The following is a 17269-nucleotide window of genomic DNA, read 5'->3' on the forward strand; positions in this document are numbered from 1 at the left end:
GAGGAGGGGTTTAGATTCGTTAGGCACTGGGGAACATTTAGGGACAAGCGGGGCCTGTACAAGAGGGACGGGCTCCATTTGAACCAGAATGGAACCAGACTGCTGGCGCATAACATTAAAAAGGTGGCAGAGCAGCTTTTAAACTGATCCCTGGGGGAAGGCCAACAGGAGCCGAGGGGCATCCGGTTCGGGACTCCTCATCCCTATGGGATGAGGATGGGGAGGTTAGAGAACAACAAGACAAAGGCAGGGTAGGAGAAGAAATTGGGAAAGGTAGCGTGATGGGATGTGATAGACGGTTTGGCACAATGAGAGGAAGCGGGGACAAAGGAGCGAATAAGCAGCCCATCCTGGGGCATTCCGTGTATAAATGCTTTTATGCGAATGCCCGAAGTCTACGAGCAAAGGTGGGAGAACTGGAATGTCTGGTGACAAGGGAAAATATTGACATAGTGGGCATAACGGAAACCTGGTGGAATGCGGAGAATCAGTGGGATACCGCAATCCTGGGCTATAAACTCTACAGGAGGGACAGGCAGGGGCGTGTTGGAGGTGGGGTGGCCCTTTATGGTAAGGAAGGGATAGAATCCAGCAAGGTAGAGATTGAAGGTGGGTCCGACTCCACCGTACAATCTCTGTGGATTAAATTACCAGGCTTGTGCAGCGATGTAATACTGGGGGCGTGCTATCATCCTCCAGACAAGAAATCTGATGGGGACCTTGAAATGAGGAAACAGATCAGAGAGGTGACAAGGAGGGACAGGGTTGTAATCATGGGGGACTTTAATTATCCTCATATTGACTGGGTCAATTTGTGTTCTGGTCACGATAAGGAAACCGGATTTCTTGACGTGCTAAATGACTGTGGCTTAGATCAGCTAGTCATGGAGCCCACCAGAGGACAGGTGACTCTGGATTTAATTTTGTGCAGTACGCAGGACCTGGTTAGAGATGTAAACGTTACTGAGCCATTGGGGAACAGTGATCATGCTGCGATCCGTTTTGACGTGCACGTTGGGGGAAGAATACCAGGCAAATCTCTAACAAAAACCCTTGACTTCTGACGGGCGGACTTCCCTCAAATGAGGAGGCTGGTTAGAAGGAGGTTGAAAGGGAGGGTAAAAAGAGTCCAATCTCTCCAGAGTGCATGGAGGCTGCTTAAAACAACAGTAATAGAGGCCCAGCAGAGGTGTATACCGCAAAGAAAGAAGGGTTCCACTAAATCCAGGAGGGTGCCCGCATGGCTAACCAGCCAAGTTAGAGAGGCTGTGAAGGGCAAGGAAGCTTCCTTCCGTAAATGGAAGTCTTGCCCTAATGAGGAGAATAAAAAGGAACATAAACTGTGGCAAAAGAAATGTAAGAAGGTGATAGGGGAGGCCAAGCGAGACTATGAGGAACACATGGCCAGCAACATTAAGGGGAATAATAAAAGCTTCTTCAAATATGTTAGAAGCAGGAAACCCGCCAGAGAAGCGGTTGACCCTCTGGATGGTGAGGGAGGGAAAGGGGAGATAAAAGGAGACTTAGAGATGGCAGAGAAATTAAATGAGTTCTTTGCATCTGTCTTCACGGCAGAAGACCTCGGGCAGATACCGCTGCCCAAACGGCCCCTCCTAACCGAGGAGTTAAGTCAGATAGAGGTTAAAAGAGAAGATGTTTCAGACCTCATTGATAAATTAAAGATCAATAAGTCACCGGGCCCTGATGGCATCCACCCAAGGGTTATTAAGGAATTGAAGAATGAAGTTGCAGATCTCTTGACTAAGGTATGCAACTTGTCCCTCAAAACGGCCACGGTACCAGAAGATTGGAGGATAGCAAATGTCACGCCTATTTTTAAAAAGGAAAAGAGGGGGGACCCGGGAAACTATAGGCCGGTCAGCCTAACATCCATACCGGGTAAGATGGTGGAATGCCTCATCAAAGATAGGATCTCAAAACACATAGACGAACAAGCCTTGCTGAGGGAGAGTCAGCATGGCTTCTGTAAGGGTAAGTCTTGCCTCACAAACCTTATAAAATTCTTTGAAAAGGTCAACAGGCATGTGGATGCGGGAGAACCCGTGGACATTATATATCTGGACTTTCAGAAGGCGTTTGACACGGTCCCTCACCAAAGGCTACTGAAAAAACTCCACAGTCAGGGAATTAGAGGACAGGTCCTCTCGTGGATTGAGAACTGGTTGGAGGCCAGGAAGCAGAGAGTGGGTGTCAATGGGCAATTTTCACAATGGAGAGAGGTGAAAAGCGGTGTGCCCCAAGGATCTGTCCTGGGACCGGTGCTTTTCAACCTCTTCATAAATGACCTGGAGACAGTGGCTAAGTTTGCAGACGACAACAAACTTTTCCGAGTGGTAAAGACCAGAAGTGATTGTGAGGAGCTCCAGAAGGATCTCTCCAGACTGGCAGAATGGGTAGCAAAATGGCAGATGCGCTTCAATGTCAGTAAGTGTAAAGTCATGCACATTGGGGCAAAAAATCAAAACTTTAGATATAGGCTGATGGGTTCTGAGCTGTCTGTGACAGATCAGGAGAGAGATCTTGGGGTGGTGGTGGACAGGTCGATGAAAGTGTCGACCCAATGTGCGGCGGCAGTGAAGAAGGCCAATTCTATGCTTGGGATCATTAGGAAGGGTATTGAGAACAAAACGGTTAGTATTATAATGCCGTTGTACAAATCGATGGTAAGGCCACACCTGGAGTATTGTGTCCAGTTCTGGTCGCCGCATCTCAAAAAAGACATAGTGGAAATGGAAAAGGTGCAAAAGAGAGCGACTAAGATGATTATGGGGCTGGGGCACCTTCCTTATGAGGAAAGGCTACGGCGTTTGGGCCTCCTTAGCCTAGAAAAGAGACGCTTGAGGGGGGACATGATTGAGACATACAAAATTATGCAGGGGATGGACAGAGTGGATAGGGAGATGCTCTTTACACTCTCACATAATACCAGAACCAGGGGACATCCACTAAAATTGAGTGTTGGGCGGGTTAGGACAGACAAAAGAAAATATTTCTTTACTCAGCACGTGGTCGGTCTGTGGAACTCCTTGCCACAGGATTTGGTGCTGGTGTCTAGCCTAGACGCCTTTAAAAGTAGATTGGACGAGTTTCTGGAGGAAAAATCCATTATGGGGTACAAGCCATGATGTGTATGCGCAACCTCCTGATTTTAGGAATGGGTTAAGTCAGAATGCCAGATGTAGGGGAGGGCACCAGGATGAGGTCTCTTGTTATCTGGTGTGCTCCCTGGGGCATTTGGTGGGCCGCTGTGAGGTACAGGAAGCTGGACTAGATGGGCCTATGGCCTGATCCAGTGGGGCTGTTCTTATGTTCTTATGTACTGATTTTAAAGGGATGCATTTTTCCCCTTCTCCAGGGATCAGCACATTCTTTCTCATTTGCAGGGGCCATTCGTGTTGAGTCAAAAACCCGTGTATAAAAAACCCATGCATAAATAGGCTGGACCTGTACTTATTAGTTTCTAAATTTGGTCCCTCTGCACTATTTGCCTCACAAACGTCCCTACTTCTAGACATACTTATGCAGTCTGTTGATATGAAGAAGCCAGTAATATTTGTTTATAAATATCTAATGTCATGTACTAAGTTTGATATACATTTACTCTGAACTAAATGGAATTCTGAATTGGAATGTTCGATCCTGGGTGAGCAATGGGTTGTGGCACTTAAGAATATACACACAATATCTAGAGATTTTAGATTATGCCTAATACAGCAAAAAATACTCTTTAGAACAGGGGTGCTCACACTTTTTTTGGCTCGAGAGCTACTTTGAAACCCAGCAAGGCCCGGAGATCTACCAGAGTTTTTTTTACAATGTTCACGCCATCATAACATATAACATTTATGTGTATAATGTACGTTGGTGTACCTTGAGCCCCACTGAGTATAACAGGACTTACTCCTGAGTAGACATGCCTAGGATTAGGCTGTGAGGCTGCAATCCTAGCCACACTTACCTGGCAGTAAGTCCCATTGAGTACAATGGGCCTTACTCCCGGCGTTTCCTCCCAGATGCACCTGAAGGGGGGTCGGCACTCCGCGATCTACTCATTTTGCCTCGCGATCTACTGGTAGATCGCGATCCACCTATTGAGCACCCCTGCTTTAGAATATATTAGACACCACAGATGCTATACCTCAAAGGATTTAGTAATGAATCTAGATGTTGGCGATACTCGAGTTTGAATGCAACACATATGTTGTGGTCATGTCCTGTTATCATAAGTTTTGGGGATGAAATAATTAACATTATAAAGACTGTGCTATAGCAACCTTTAATTTTTACAGATATGTATGTAATTCTCAATTACCTACCCATTATTTGGACATACCTGGACAATTGAAATGGACTCTCTGTGCCCTCATTATTATTATTAACATTATTATTAACAGTATTTATATACTGCTTTTCAACTAAAAGTTCACGAAGCGGTTTACAGAGAAAAATCAAATAACTAAATGGCTCCCTGTCCCAAAAGGGCTCACAATCTAAAAATCTAAAAAGGGCTCATGGTACCAAAAAGACTTGTATTACTTCATTGGAAGGAAGAATGCCCACCATGCTATGTACCAATGCTGTGTACCATTGGATGTTGAATTTACAGCAGAATGCAATGAAATAAACTGGAGTGAAATACCTCCTTTCTATCAAAAGTTATGAGCAAAAAACCACAAAATAAAAAAATGCATGGAGCTCCATGGAAAGTGAATCTGAGCTATATCATGTGTTTACTCACAAGTAGGTGAACTTGACTTAGTCGTTCGGAAATGGCAAGCCAAAAGGAATCCAATGATACCAGAACGGTTCTGATCTGATGAACGCAGCCCCCCCAAAGCACCTGAAAAGGAGGTCCCTCCTTCCAAGCTGACAAATGTATTGAGCCCTATGAAAAGTGAAACTAAGCCACATGGCCACGTTTACTCACAAGTAAGTAAATGTGCATTGGCTCCTGGTCAAGTTGGGCACAGGGGGAGGCAAGGCTAGCAGCATAGTCCTGATCTGATGATAGTGGAGCTCAAAAAATGCTCCAAAAAGCAGCACGCTCCCTGAAAGAGTAAAACAGAGGTTTGAGCTGGTAAGGTGGCTGAAAATCTCACTGATTTATTTATGGGGGGAAAGTTATTGCATGCAGGCTACAGAGACAATTCACTTGGTAGAACAGGGCTGGCTTCCCATTTTTCATTTGCTTTTCTTTAATTTAATTATTTATAATTATTTATTTTAATTTGCTTGATGATGTCACTTCCAGCCATGATATTACTTCTGGTGAGACCTGAAGAGATTGTCATTCTAAAAAGTGGGTCCCAAGGGAGGAATCATGCACACCACCCTAAGCTCCTTAGAGAAAAGGTAATATAAAAAGTGTATAATTAATTAATTAATTATTATGACTTAATTAATTAAGTCATATGGGGGTGACAAAAATTTATGGGCCCCAGGTGTCAAATGACCTAGCTACGCCACTGCCGCCCTGGGTGTTCCCCTGCCCACGGCATGGGAAGAGGTTCATGATGGGGATGACACACAGGCCTCCCACATCAGATGACACCACTGACCTGCATTCTGAGGTAGCTTACTTCTAGAACCAGGATACACATACCCATCATGTTATGTGTAAAAAATTAAAAATTAAAAAATAAAAAAACCAAAAACTCTGCAGTTTGTCCAAAGCCCAATGAGTGACTTTAGAAACAATACGGCAATTGTGGATCATCATCTTTTCCATATGATAAAGTTTAATCATTCTTGGATACCCCAACCCTCCAACACAGTGTTAGAGGACAGTAATCCAGGAATTGGTAAGTGGCACTGCTTCTCCTTTATAGTTGTCCAGGGAAGATTTCCTTGGGCCCTGGTAGTCGGGAATAGTCATGAGAACAGAACGATTGTTGGACACAGAAAAATGTCTTGTGCTCTGAAACTGGCTACCCAAACAACTGCTTCATGTTAATCCATGGTAGGGCTGGTTCAACCCCTTCTTATGTGAAGTACCAAATTCTGCCCTCTTACCTAATGTGCCAGCCTCTGTTCCTCTCACCCTACATATTTTAGATAAGCCCCCACCTTCCCTCCATATTTTTTCTTCCCCTCTACCTTATTCAATCTAGGGAGTGAGAGGATGAGCAGCAGCAGTGGAGGCAAGTAGGCAGAGATGAGTACATTCCCTATCAATCAGCTGCCTGAGGTAATTTCTTGGTTGGCCTCATTGATGAGCCAACGCTGCTCTATGGCTGGTCCACCAGTTCCAGAAAGGCAACCCCAGAACCTTACACTGCAAATAATCTCATTGTAGATAGGACTATTGCTAAATTTTGCAGAGGTAGCAATTAGGTAGGAATAGCTATACCAGAGAGCAGCTGAAACCAAAGGAAAGGAAGGAAGCCAATTTGATTGCATCTATCTTAGCTAATGACATGGCCCTTCAGATGCAACAAATATCAGACAGTTCTCACACAATCAATATTATTTCTAAAACAAGGACCAGAGGGAGAAGAAGGGCTGAAATACACAAGCCTCCTGGATTTTTATAAGTACCATAATTGTGGCACAGGTATTCATAATTTAATGACAGGGATAGTTCTCCATCATGATCATTAAACAGGCCCATAGTTATGTAGCCACTCAATCCCATTAAATGTCTGATTGTGATATAGTGTTAACAGCATATATAGTCTATAAATGAATTAACTGAATGAAATTTTTTAACGCATAACACAGCAGGCAATTTTAAGAGAATGAATGGCAAGTACAGTACCAGCAATTTCTGTTTATGAACTTTTTATTTAAACTGTTTAATAAAACTTATATTGTTTAAAGTAAATATCTTCATTTGGTGCTTTTTTGTCTTTATGAACTTCTTTGCATTTTTTAGTCATTTAACTTTTTGGTCAACCAATTTCTTTTTTAACATAATGAACTTTAATACAATGTACAGTACTTCAACACATTAAACAGATCACTTTAATAGTGATGTATCTGTATTGTACATACTGTATAGTGTTTAGATTTCTTTTCAACTACTCCAAACTTTTAAAATTGTAGTTTACAGGTTAAAGTGATTTGCAAACACAAACATGTAATAGCCCAAGCACAACCCCTACCATGCTCAGATTCATCAGATTCATCACCCAGTAATGCAGTGTCACTGTACACCTCTACTTCTTGTCCTACATCTTGTCCCATTTTAAGGTCTTCCGGGGTATATACATATTTACCCTTCCGGGGTATATACTCCTGAAGGACCTGTCAGAACCTACCAGAAGAAAACAGGAGGTGCCACTCTTTTCAGGAAAATGTCCATGGTCAGGGCTGACTTTTAACCAATTGAACCAATTGTTCCCAGTTGAGCCCTGCACCTAAGAGGGTCCTGTGCTAAGGTAATCTACTCGAGTCTTGTCAAATACGCACAAAAACACATTGTAACAAATACACACAACATTGTGATCTATTCTACTCTATTCAAGAGTAGAATACACACCACAACAACCTGTCAACAAGAAGGTGATAACAAGAAATTACCTGCCCACTCTGCTCCTGTGAGTAATACCACATTTCCTACTTGGCCTTGATAGCTGTGATATTGACTCAAAATGCGGGGGACCCACAACAGAGCCTCATCCTCCTCCTTCCTCCAGACCCCCTTTCTGGTGTGGATCCAGGATCCCTTGAGGTACTGTGCTTTTAATGTGCAAGTTGGGGAGGATTGGATGATGGAGCACATACCTTAAAGTCACTACCTGGCTGCTTCATTTATAGCCAGGGTCAGTAAGAAATGAAAAGAGAATTTGTAAGAAAACCTGGGGAAGAGCCTGAACTAGAGTTGTAATCCTGTGCTCATCACATGTCATGTGATCAGGCATTATAGAGCTGGTTGGACTAAGCAGCACAACCAGCTAGTAGGACTAACCTCATAGATAGTCACTAAAACAAGTGGTTTTGTAACTGTTTATTTTTCAAAGGTAATCTACACAATTTTTTTTTTACTTTATATGTATATACTTTTATATTAAAATATGCTTAGATCCATTCGGTCCATTAACTAACATTCACTTTTTAAGCACAAATTTTGATGGTTTTCAATCTACCATAGAGAATAAATATTCTACTATAGAGGTTTAATTACAATATAGTTTGTTTACACCCATAAGGTTCTACAGACCTTGCCTATGAACCTGCAGCACTACAAAGAAAAGGTTTCCAGTTGGGCCCCACAGTCCTAATGCTGGCCCTATCTACAGTGGTTTGCTTTGCTTGTTTCTTTTACTCCTCACAGATCTGCTTGTAAGCAACTAAAGCTAAAAAACATTCCTGCCTATTAAGGAAAATCTTTCTGTGTTGGGATCCATACTTTCAAATTTTTTGAGAATCTTGTGGAGGTTTGTGGAAGCTTTTGCTAAACCCTTCACTGTAAATTTTCTGGTTGTTTCTTTTTCTTCCTTTTCTTCTCCTACTGTTTCCTTTTTTCTTTCCTCTGTCATGTATTCCTGCTCAAATTCAAATAATTCCTTATTAGTTTATTCCTCTGGAACCACCTCCATGAGCTCCTCAATGTCTTCTTCATCAACATCCAAGCTTAGGCTGTTAGCCAGTTCAACAATTTTCCTGTTGTTTCTGAGAACCTTCTCATCCTCAGCAAACCCTGCAGGGATGTACTGCTCAAGTGTTTTCCTCCATTTGCCACTTGTACACTCCTGGATTACATCACCCCAAGCCCAAGCAATGTTCTTAATACAGTCCAAATTGTACCTTTTCCAGAACTGCATTAGTGTCTTCTCTGGGATTTTCTCTGTTGCAGCTAATGCCTGGGCAAATACCCTTCTAAGGTAATACATCTTAAACACTGCAATGATTCCAATTCATTGGCTGAATCAAAGAGGTGGTGTTTGGAGGAGAATGACCACTTTTATATTGGGGTGAAGATTTCCAATAAATAAGGATGTCCAAAAGTGTAGCTTACAAGAAGCAGGATCTGAAAAGTACCTTTCCATTTCTTGGGCATAGTAGTTCAGGAGGGCATCTTGGTAAAGAACCTAGTTTACCTAGGCCTTCTTATTGCCCCTGTAGTAAACAGGAAGAGAGCATTTACTGATGTTCTTGAAGGTCCTGGGGTTTTCACTATGCCAGATTACAAAGGGATTACAAATTTGTATCCAGCAATGCCCCAAGTAATGCCCCAAGTAATATGATCACTCTGTCTTTGAAAGCCTTGAAGCCTGCCATTGATTTCTCATCACCTCCTTATGAAGGCAGGTCCTTTCTGGCATGTGTTACCAGAACAGAGAGAACTTGTCCATCCACTATCACCTTAAGACTTTCTACAAACTACTTAGCTACCTTCACATCAGCACTTGTAGACTTAGACTTACCATTGATCTAGACCAGGGGTCGGCAACCTTAAACACTCGAAGAGCCATTTGGACCCATTTTCCGGAGGAAAAAAAAAACTTCGGGAGCCACAAAACCCTTTTGACATCTTGAGTTGGCATCCTTCAGTCTCGGAAGACTATGGTGTCACGCTCTGAATGGTGGTTCTGGAACAGAGTGTCCTCTCCAGTGCGCGAAGCCTGGGTAAAGTAGGTATGGAGGATAGGCTGTTACCCATGCAGCAAATCCCCCCTCTCCACATCGCTGAAATGGTCCAATGGAAAGGCAGAGGCCAATACGGTTGGTTCCAGCGGCGTCGCAGGAGTTGCCAGAACGTGACTGTGTTCAGCCATGAACTGCCTCAGGGACTCCGGCTCCGGATTTTGCCTCGAGGTTGACTCCTGAAGCCTTTTCCATAACTGGATGTAGCCACAAGGCAGTGGAGGTTTGGGATCAGAGTTTTCCTTCTCTCAGATGAGCTGCCTTCCCAGGCTGACGAGCCCCATCTACCCGGTGGCTGTTTAGTCACCTCTTACGACAAGTACAGCCAAACTGAGGGCCTATTCTTATCCCCAGCCCTCAGGGGAACCTTGACATCTAAAATGAAGATAACACTGCATATATAGTTGTGTTTTTTTTTTACCTTTATGCTCTTATAGGTCCTATTATTATAATGTAGCCCCCTCTTGTAGTTTTTAGTTAGTTTTGTCATATATTCTTGCTCTGTGTTTTCAGACGCCTGGTCCTCTATGGTGTTTTGCCTGATTCCAAGGCCATTCTCTGCCTGGAGAATTAGGCCCACTTTAAGCAAATTAGCTCCCCTTCTTTCCCCCAACAAATGACCCTGGTTCTGCCATGCAGTCCTGCTGGACCCCACCTCCAGGATAGCTCGCCTGTTCAACCTGCAGAGGCCCTTTCTCCTGCCAGCAGCCTCCCACCACTACAGCAGACCCTGGGTCCTCAGCAGGTCTTGGGCACAGCAGCCACACTTCAAACTCCAGTGTCTCCAGCAGTCCATTAGTCACAAAGTCAGTCAGAGTATCCAGGGCAGAGTCCAAATTCAATAAGCCAAGTCACAGTCCAAGGTCAGATTCCAAAGTAAGTCAGTCAAATTAGTCAGAGTATCCAAGTCAAAGTCAATAAGGCTCCCCTCCTACCTGCACTCCTACAACCCACAAATCCTTCCTGCCTCAGGTGCTCCTTATATCCCTGAGGGCCCTATTGCCTTCAAGTGGCTGCAGCTGTGCAGCACACTCTGCTGGATGCCCAGGCCTTACCCTTAAAGGGGCCACTGCTGACACCACATCTCCCTCCTCACCATATCTTCGAGGATTCCAATACATATGGTGGTTATGACATCTGCTCGTCTTACATGGATACTAAAGAACTCCCCCCACCTTCCAGAGGTACCCTGCTGGAAGGAAAAAAGGACACAGACTCCAGAGGTGGGGAAGAGAAGAAGCCAGAGCTGGGGGGGGAGGTGGGAGAGCAGCCACAGGCCAGCTTCTACCCTGCCTGCCTGCCCTCCCTCCCTCAGGCTGCAACCCTCTCCGCACTATCCTGGGAGTATGCCCCATTGACTACAATGGGACTTCTGAGCAGACAAGTTGGTTGGAGCTCTCAGGTTGCAGTCCTCTCCACACTTTCCTGGGAGGAAGCCTCACTGACTACTTGTGAGTAGACCTGCATAGGAGGGGGCTGAGGCTGCAGCCCTCCACACCTTCCTGGGAGGAAGCACCACTGACTACAAGGGGGCTTACTTGTGAGTAGACCTGCACAGGAGGAGGCTGAGGCTACAGCCCTCCACGCCTTCCTGGGAGTAGCCCAGGGACTACAGCAGGGCTTGCTCATGAACAGACATGCTGGGCTCGGGCTCCCACTCACCTGTCCTTGCACTTGGCCTTGAGCAGGCTCCAAGGCTGCAATTCCAGGCACCCTTTCCTGGGAGTAAGCTTCATATGCTGTAATGGGGCTTACAAGTGAGTAGACACGCATAGGAGCAGGCTCCAAGGCTGCCATCCCAGGCACCCTTTCCTGGGAGTAAGCTTCATCCTCTGTAATGGGGTTTACAACTGAGTAGACACGCATAGGAGCAGGCTCCAAAGCTGCTATCCCAGGCACCCTTTCCTGGGAGTAAGCTTCATCCCCTGTAATGGGGCTTACAACTGAGTAGACATGCATAGGAGCAGGCTCCAAGGCTGCAATCCCAGGCACCCTTTCCTGGGAGTAAGCTTCATTTGCTGTAATGGAGCTTATTACTGAGTAGACACACAGGATGTCTCCTCTGCTGTGGAGGAAAAGCCTCTCCTTGCACTGAGTGGGGACCTGCTCAGGGAAAGGTGGGCTGCAAGGGCTCGCAATGGCTGAGGAGGAGGGCGTCCTGCTGGAGAATTGGGGAGGGGAAAAACAGGGAGCTTAAGCCTGCAGAGCCGGCAAAATTGAAAAGGGAAACAAATGCGGGGCAGGTGGGGGTGAAGGGAGAGGAGGGCAGTGAGCTCAGGGGGCAGAGGGAAGCAACCTGCCCTCCCAACACAAGTGCCTCCTGTCACCCCCTTTGCCACTTTCACCCGGAGGAGCCGCAGCAGAAGGCTAAAAGAGCCGCATGCGGCTCCAGAGTCACGGGTTGCCGACCCCAGATCTAGACATTATGTAATGAGTAATGCTTCTTGAATTGTTTGAACCATCTGGAGCTGGCAGTAAATTCCACATTGTAGTCAGGTCCAACTCTTTCAGTAAAAATGCAAATGTTTTCCTGCAGTTTCAAACTTTGATTTTTTTTAAGCAATTCAATGCATTGTTAATTCTGTTGCTTTAAGGAGTGGGGGTGGAAATGGCATACAGTACCACATAAGTACCTTGTTAAAATCTCCAAAAATTGGCATGGCTCAGATTCTTTTCCTTTATCAGTCAGGCTCCAGGGCAAGCTGCAGCTCTTCTTCAAAAGTACATTTCCCTAAATTTTACCTGTGACCTATCTGCAAGTCAGGGAACATTCCATGTTTTTTGGCTGGAAACATGCCCTAGCCTTATCTGTGAGTTAGACTTATAAGTGAGTATCTCTGGTAGTTGCTCTTTTCAAATTGATCAGGCTACCTCCTCTTTCTAGCCAAGTCAGGCATTTCTCACCAGCCAGCTTATTGTACTTTCAGCCACCCAAGAGAAAACTTTCTCGTGTGTGTGTGTGTGTGTGTGTGTGTGTGTGTGTGTGTGTGTGTGTGTGTTTTAAAATAAACTGGTTATATTTGACCTCCTTGCCTGCCTAGTTAATGTAAATGGGAAACTCAATGGGTTGTCATATCTGATCTCTCAGGAGTGCTGCTGTGACTTGGTTTTAAACAAGAACACCTGAGTCCCGTGATCTCCAAGGAGGGGACATTTTACCCTTCTCTCCCCTCACGTTTCACCAGGTAGATATGCCTCCCATCTGCCTGGTTTTCTTAACCTGGGATGATGGTAGGGCATTTATTGACCAGTGTCTCCCTGTTCAGCTGCTGATCCAGTAAATCAGTGAAGTAGTGAGGAAGAAGGGGTGCTAACCACTCCCCTTGGTCAGTGTCTGGCTTCCCTGACAGAAGCAGATAAGGAAATGAAAGGGTCACAAGAATACAGTACAAGGGGAGATTCAGGTCAAACTTACCTTATGGTAGGTGTAGCAGTTGCCTTCCAGCACAACCAAACTATGCCCCTTGATAATGAGTGGGTGCTCTCTTTCACAATAGGGTGCTTGCCAAAGCCTCGTTAACCCTGCCCCAAGACATACCTATAGGCTCTGCTTTTATCCCTAAAATTCCTATTTCTCTCCCTTAATTTAACCATGTGGTCCTCTCCTGACCCAAGGAGACACTTTTGTTCCTTGGAGACACTTTTGCTCAACAGGGCATCTGTGATCCAGCTTTCTAAGTTGCTTCATCCCCTGGCCATGTTGCTTCTGTCCTGGCCATGCTGGCATGAGAGGCAGCTGACACAGCACCTCCTGGCTTGCTCCAGACTTCATAAATTATCTAGAAGTAACTCCCACTTTGCAGATGTTGTCCAGACCCAGTGTCATCAGGAAGCATGATGAACCAGATGGTGGAGGTCATCAATGAGTGAGTTTCCTCAGGACACATTTTTGGTGGCTTCTGGGCCCGGCAGAGGTACTCACTGTGTGATGATCCCAATTCACATGCTGAGTGAAAACAAGTTCCAGGAGGTGCTGAGCTGAAGTTTTAGTATTTGGCTATGAACAAATGAGGAAGTTGCCTCAGAATGTGAGGGGTTCCTCCAGAACAGTAGGATCTACTCTGAGGGGCAGCAGTTTTCCAAAGCCTCAAGTAGGGGCCTCTCTTGCTCCCTGAGTTCCTGGAGATGCTGCAGGAGATCTCACTGAGCCTGTTCCACCACAGAGCTCTGGGGCTTTCTCAAACTTGCCAATGAACATCTGCCACTTGGAAATTTCCTCACCTCAGCTATTTCATGGGTCCCATCCTCAGAATGTCCCCCAAATGGGCCACATGCATATAGGTGACAAAAAATGGCAGAACCAGACCAGCTGCAATCCCCTTTCAGATTGGGAGTATCTAATCCTTGTGAACTGAAATTCAAAACTGAAACACTAAAATTCATGATTGTAAAATGAAAATTCATTCCAGAATCTATTGCAGCTTCTGGGTTTCAAAAAACAAGGTCAAACACAGTACAAAGAAGAGTCCTGCAATTTCTCATAAAACAGCTAACATGATCCAGTACTCATCATTTCTCCTCCAAACAGGATCAAGGAGGAGGTGGAGAACGCATGGCATCCTCCTGCTGCCAAATCAACCTCAAATGCTGCTTTTGCACCAGGTGCCAAGAAATAACAACACTGGTAGCATCCCTGATATTAACATATTAATTGGCCTGCAACTGTGTTCAGTGGCTACTGGAAACCAAGATAGTGCTCAACTATCTCACAGCATACAGCCTCTGAGAGTTCCTTACACTTTTTTCTATTCCAAGAAATATCAGAATCTTTCAGAACTCATGTGCCACCAGCTAGATTACTCTTGTTCTATAAAACTGTATACTGTACACGAGATGCAAACTCTGGGAAACACCTGCAGCAATCTATTTCATTCCCCTCAGGATGTTTCATCTCCCTCCCCACCAGGGGACTGCCACCCTATCCCATCCCAGATTCTGCCTATATAAGATATGCAGTTGCTCCGACCATCCAGCTCTCTCTTGTCTGATTACCAGCAATTGTTTAGAATCTCAGGTACAATTCTTTTCCAAATGGCCTACCTGGAACTGCTGTCAGGGACTGAACCAGGAACATTTACAAGCAAAACAGGGATGACTCTGCCCTCTGAGCCAGAACACCATTCCTTTGAAACCCAGAACTTGAGTAGCAGGATCCAAAGAGCACCTCCCAGCCCCTGTTCTGCTGCTGGTGCCAGGGGCTACAAGACAAGACAAGCATCTTGGCTCTCTACTGGGAAATGCACATGCTCTCAGGGGTACTCTCTAAAACCTTATTTTATAAAGGTACTTATCTTTAAAACCAGGTAAATCTGGTTTCATCCAAGGTGGGCACAGGGAAGAGGAAGAGAACCCATGTGCCAGGAGAAGCAGCATCTCCCAGACATTATGTGTAGTTCACTGGTAATTAGGGAAGTTTCAGATTTTTAAGGCACAGCATTTATGGATAGGCCATGTTTATGCATAATTCAAATCAAGTCATTCCTTTGAGAAGCTCTCCAAGTTTGAGTCCTACAACCTTCTGCTAATGTACTCAGATGTGGTCCTAATAGATTATTGGAGGACTTCTGGAGGACTATTAGATGGGAGGAGGAATGTCAAATACTTATTAGCTTGGACTTGTGCCACTCCAAAGCATGTACAGGAAAAAAGAAAATGTAATGGCATCATTGGGCCCACTGGGACAGGTAGGAATAAAATCAAAACTGGAGCAAGACAGAATAGTGAGTTGAATAGGCTTGCTAGGATCTAACAGAGGAAGATTAAGTGAGAAAAATTTGTCCCCAACACATTAAAGTGTTGGGGTAGGGAAAAGGGAGCACAGAAGATGTGGGAATGTCAAAACTCTGCAGTATGTAGATGTGGAGAAAGAGAGAGGTCAGAAGGTAATAATTACTCTTGGGTTGGATGAGCCACTCTTTCTATAGTGAAAGGAAGACTGAACACCCTTACCTCAATAGGATTCAGACTGATCCAGTTAGGACCTGTTACACAGCAGAACTCTGGGAGAGAAAATCCCATTGTAAGAAGAATAGGATCCCAAAGCAGACCCAAAGCAACAAATAAAACAAGGCCTAAAGGACAAATTTATTCACCAAGCTCACCCAGCCCCAAGGATGGCAGCCCCAGAGGAGAGCATTTCTGGATGGAGGCAGTTTCTTGGGGAGGGACTAGTTACCTCCTCTTCACTGGGTGGTACATGAAGCAGAATGAACCTGCCACATAGGAGCTCACATTGGAGAAAGAAGCTCAGTGTTCTTACTCTCTACCCAAGAAGGGAAAGGAGATGAAGGAGCCTTCCTGCAAGGCTCCCTTAGGCAATGTTCTCAGTCTCTGTTAACGGAGCCCCTTCATCAGCTCTAGGGACTGGACTTGTTTAGTTCCACAAGCTAACCACTTATAAAGGCGAGGGAGGGGGGTTATTTTTAGATTGCACATCTAAGGTGGAAACAGGTTCTGTTAGGAAAGGAAGTGGGGAACATGGCTGACAATTGTGAACAGCTTAATTCGTAATTAAGTTCCATGAAATCAAGGATTTCAACCCATATCTGCCTCTTCTGTTTTACTCGCAGTTTCTTTTTTTGGAGTGCAACCTGGCAAGCATGTCCTTTCCGGCGCGATCCCATCCTCGCAGCATCGAGGCAACCCTTACCTGCAGCCCGGCGGCGAGAGCGAGTGGAAGGTGGAGAGCGAGAACATCTCCGCCCGATCCGCCATCTTCTCCCTGGAGCAGCTGAGCCGAGGTGAGGGCAGCGAGGAGTGCAAGCAGGGCGAGGCCGGTAGTGAGGAGAAGAGAGACGGAGGCAATAAGAGTCGGAACCGGACCTGGGGCTGAGGTCAGTCAGTCACTGCGGATGCTGCCCGCAGCCGTTGGCAGCTACATCCATCTCTCCTCTCCGGCAAGGCCCCAGTAAAAGAGCGCACGCAGCTACTGCGCGGGGAGAGGAGACTGCACCTCCCTCTGACTTCGGGGAGGAGGAGTGGCGAAGCTAAGCATCCCCCCCTTTCCTGCAGATGCGGCTGCGCTACAGCGAAAGTGGCCTCCAATCACCAGATATCTCGCCATTCAACCGACAGGGGTTCCCGGAAAAACACAAAGGGCTCACCCCCCCCCCCCGGGTTTCTCGGGAACCGCGGCGTTTCGTCTCTCCTCTAAGAGACGTGCAGCCTCAGGAGACGGTGGAGCTGTCGACGTCGGTGGTGCTGAAGAACTCTACGCTGAGGTTTTCTCCCGGAGGGAACTGTCCAGGGCCAGATGCTGAAGCAATTTGCACACCTTGTGGAGGGGCAGACCTAGTGGAATAGAGGGTCTGAGGCAACTCAAGCTCTCCTTTGTCATCATCATCATTCTTTATTTACGGTCACAGACCCCACATGGTCTCCTTTGTCCATAACAAGATGCAGCACTGTGAACTGAAGGGAAGAGATTTCCAGGGTTGGGAATGTTTCAGAAATGGTGGTACAGATAGGAAAAAACAGTTCTAGTGGTAAGAACATAAGAGCAGCCCCACTGGATCAGGCCATAGGCCCATCTAGTCCAGCTTCCTGTATCTCACAGCGGCCCACCAAATGCCCCAGGGAGCACACCAGATAACAAGAGACCTGCAAGGCTTCCTGGGAATTGTAGTTAAGAACATCAGAACAGCCCCACTGGATCAGGCCA

General features: G+C 45.7%; 2 protein-coding genes across 2 annotated transcripts in view; both read right to left on the reverse strand.

The window, feature by feature from the left end:
* Positions 1–16323, reverse strand: part of MAPK8IP2 (mitogen-activated protein kinase 8 interacting protein 2) — a 114750-nt gene extending 98427 nt beyond the window's left edge. The window contains exon 1 of the mRNA XM_066634514.1: positions 16259–16323. Within this exon, the coding sequence (XP_066490611.1) occupies positions 16259–16323 (65 nt within the window). The remainder of the gene's footprint in view (positions 1–16258) is intronic.
* Positions 16324–16775: 452 nt separating this feature from the next.
* The window catches only part of GARIN1A (golgi associated RAB2 interactor 1A), a 51515-nt gene continuing 51021 nt past the window's right edge, over positions 16776–17269 (reverse strand). Inside the window, exon 7 of the mRNA XM_066634515.1 lies at positions 16776–16899. Coding sequence (XP_066490612.1) covers positions 16776–16899 — 124 coding nt within the window. The remainder of the gene's footprint in view (positions 16900–17269) is intronic.

Source organism: Tiliqua scincoides, chromosome 7 (assembly GCF_035046505.1).
Source record: "Tiliqua scincoides isolate rTilSci1 chromosome 7, rTilSci1.hap2, whole genome shotgun sequence".
Lineage (NCBI taxonomy): Eukaryota > Metazoa > Chordata > Lepidosauria > Squamata > Scincidae > Tiliqua > Tiliqua scincoides.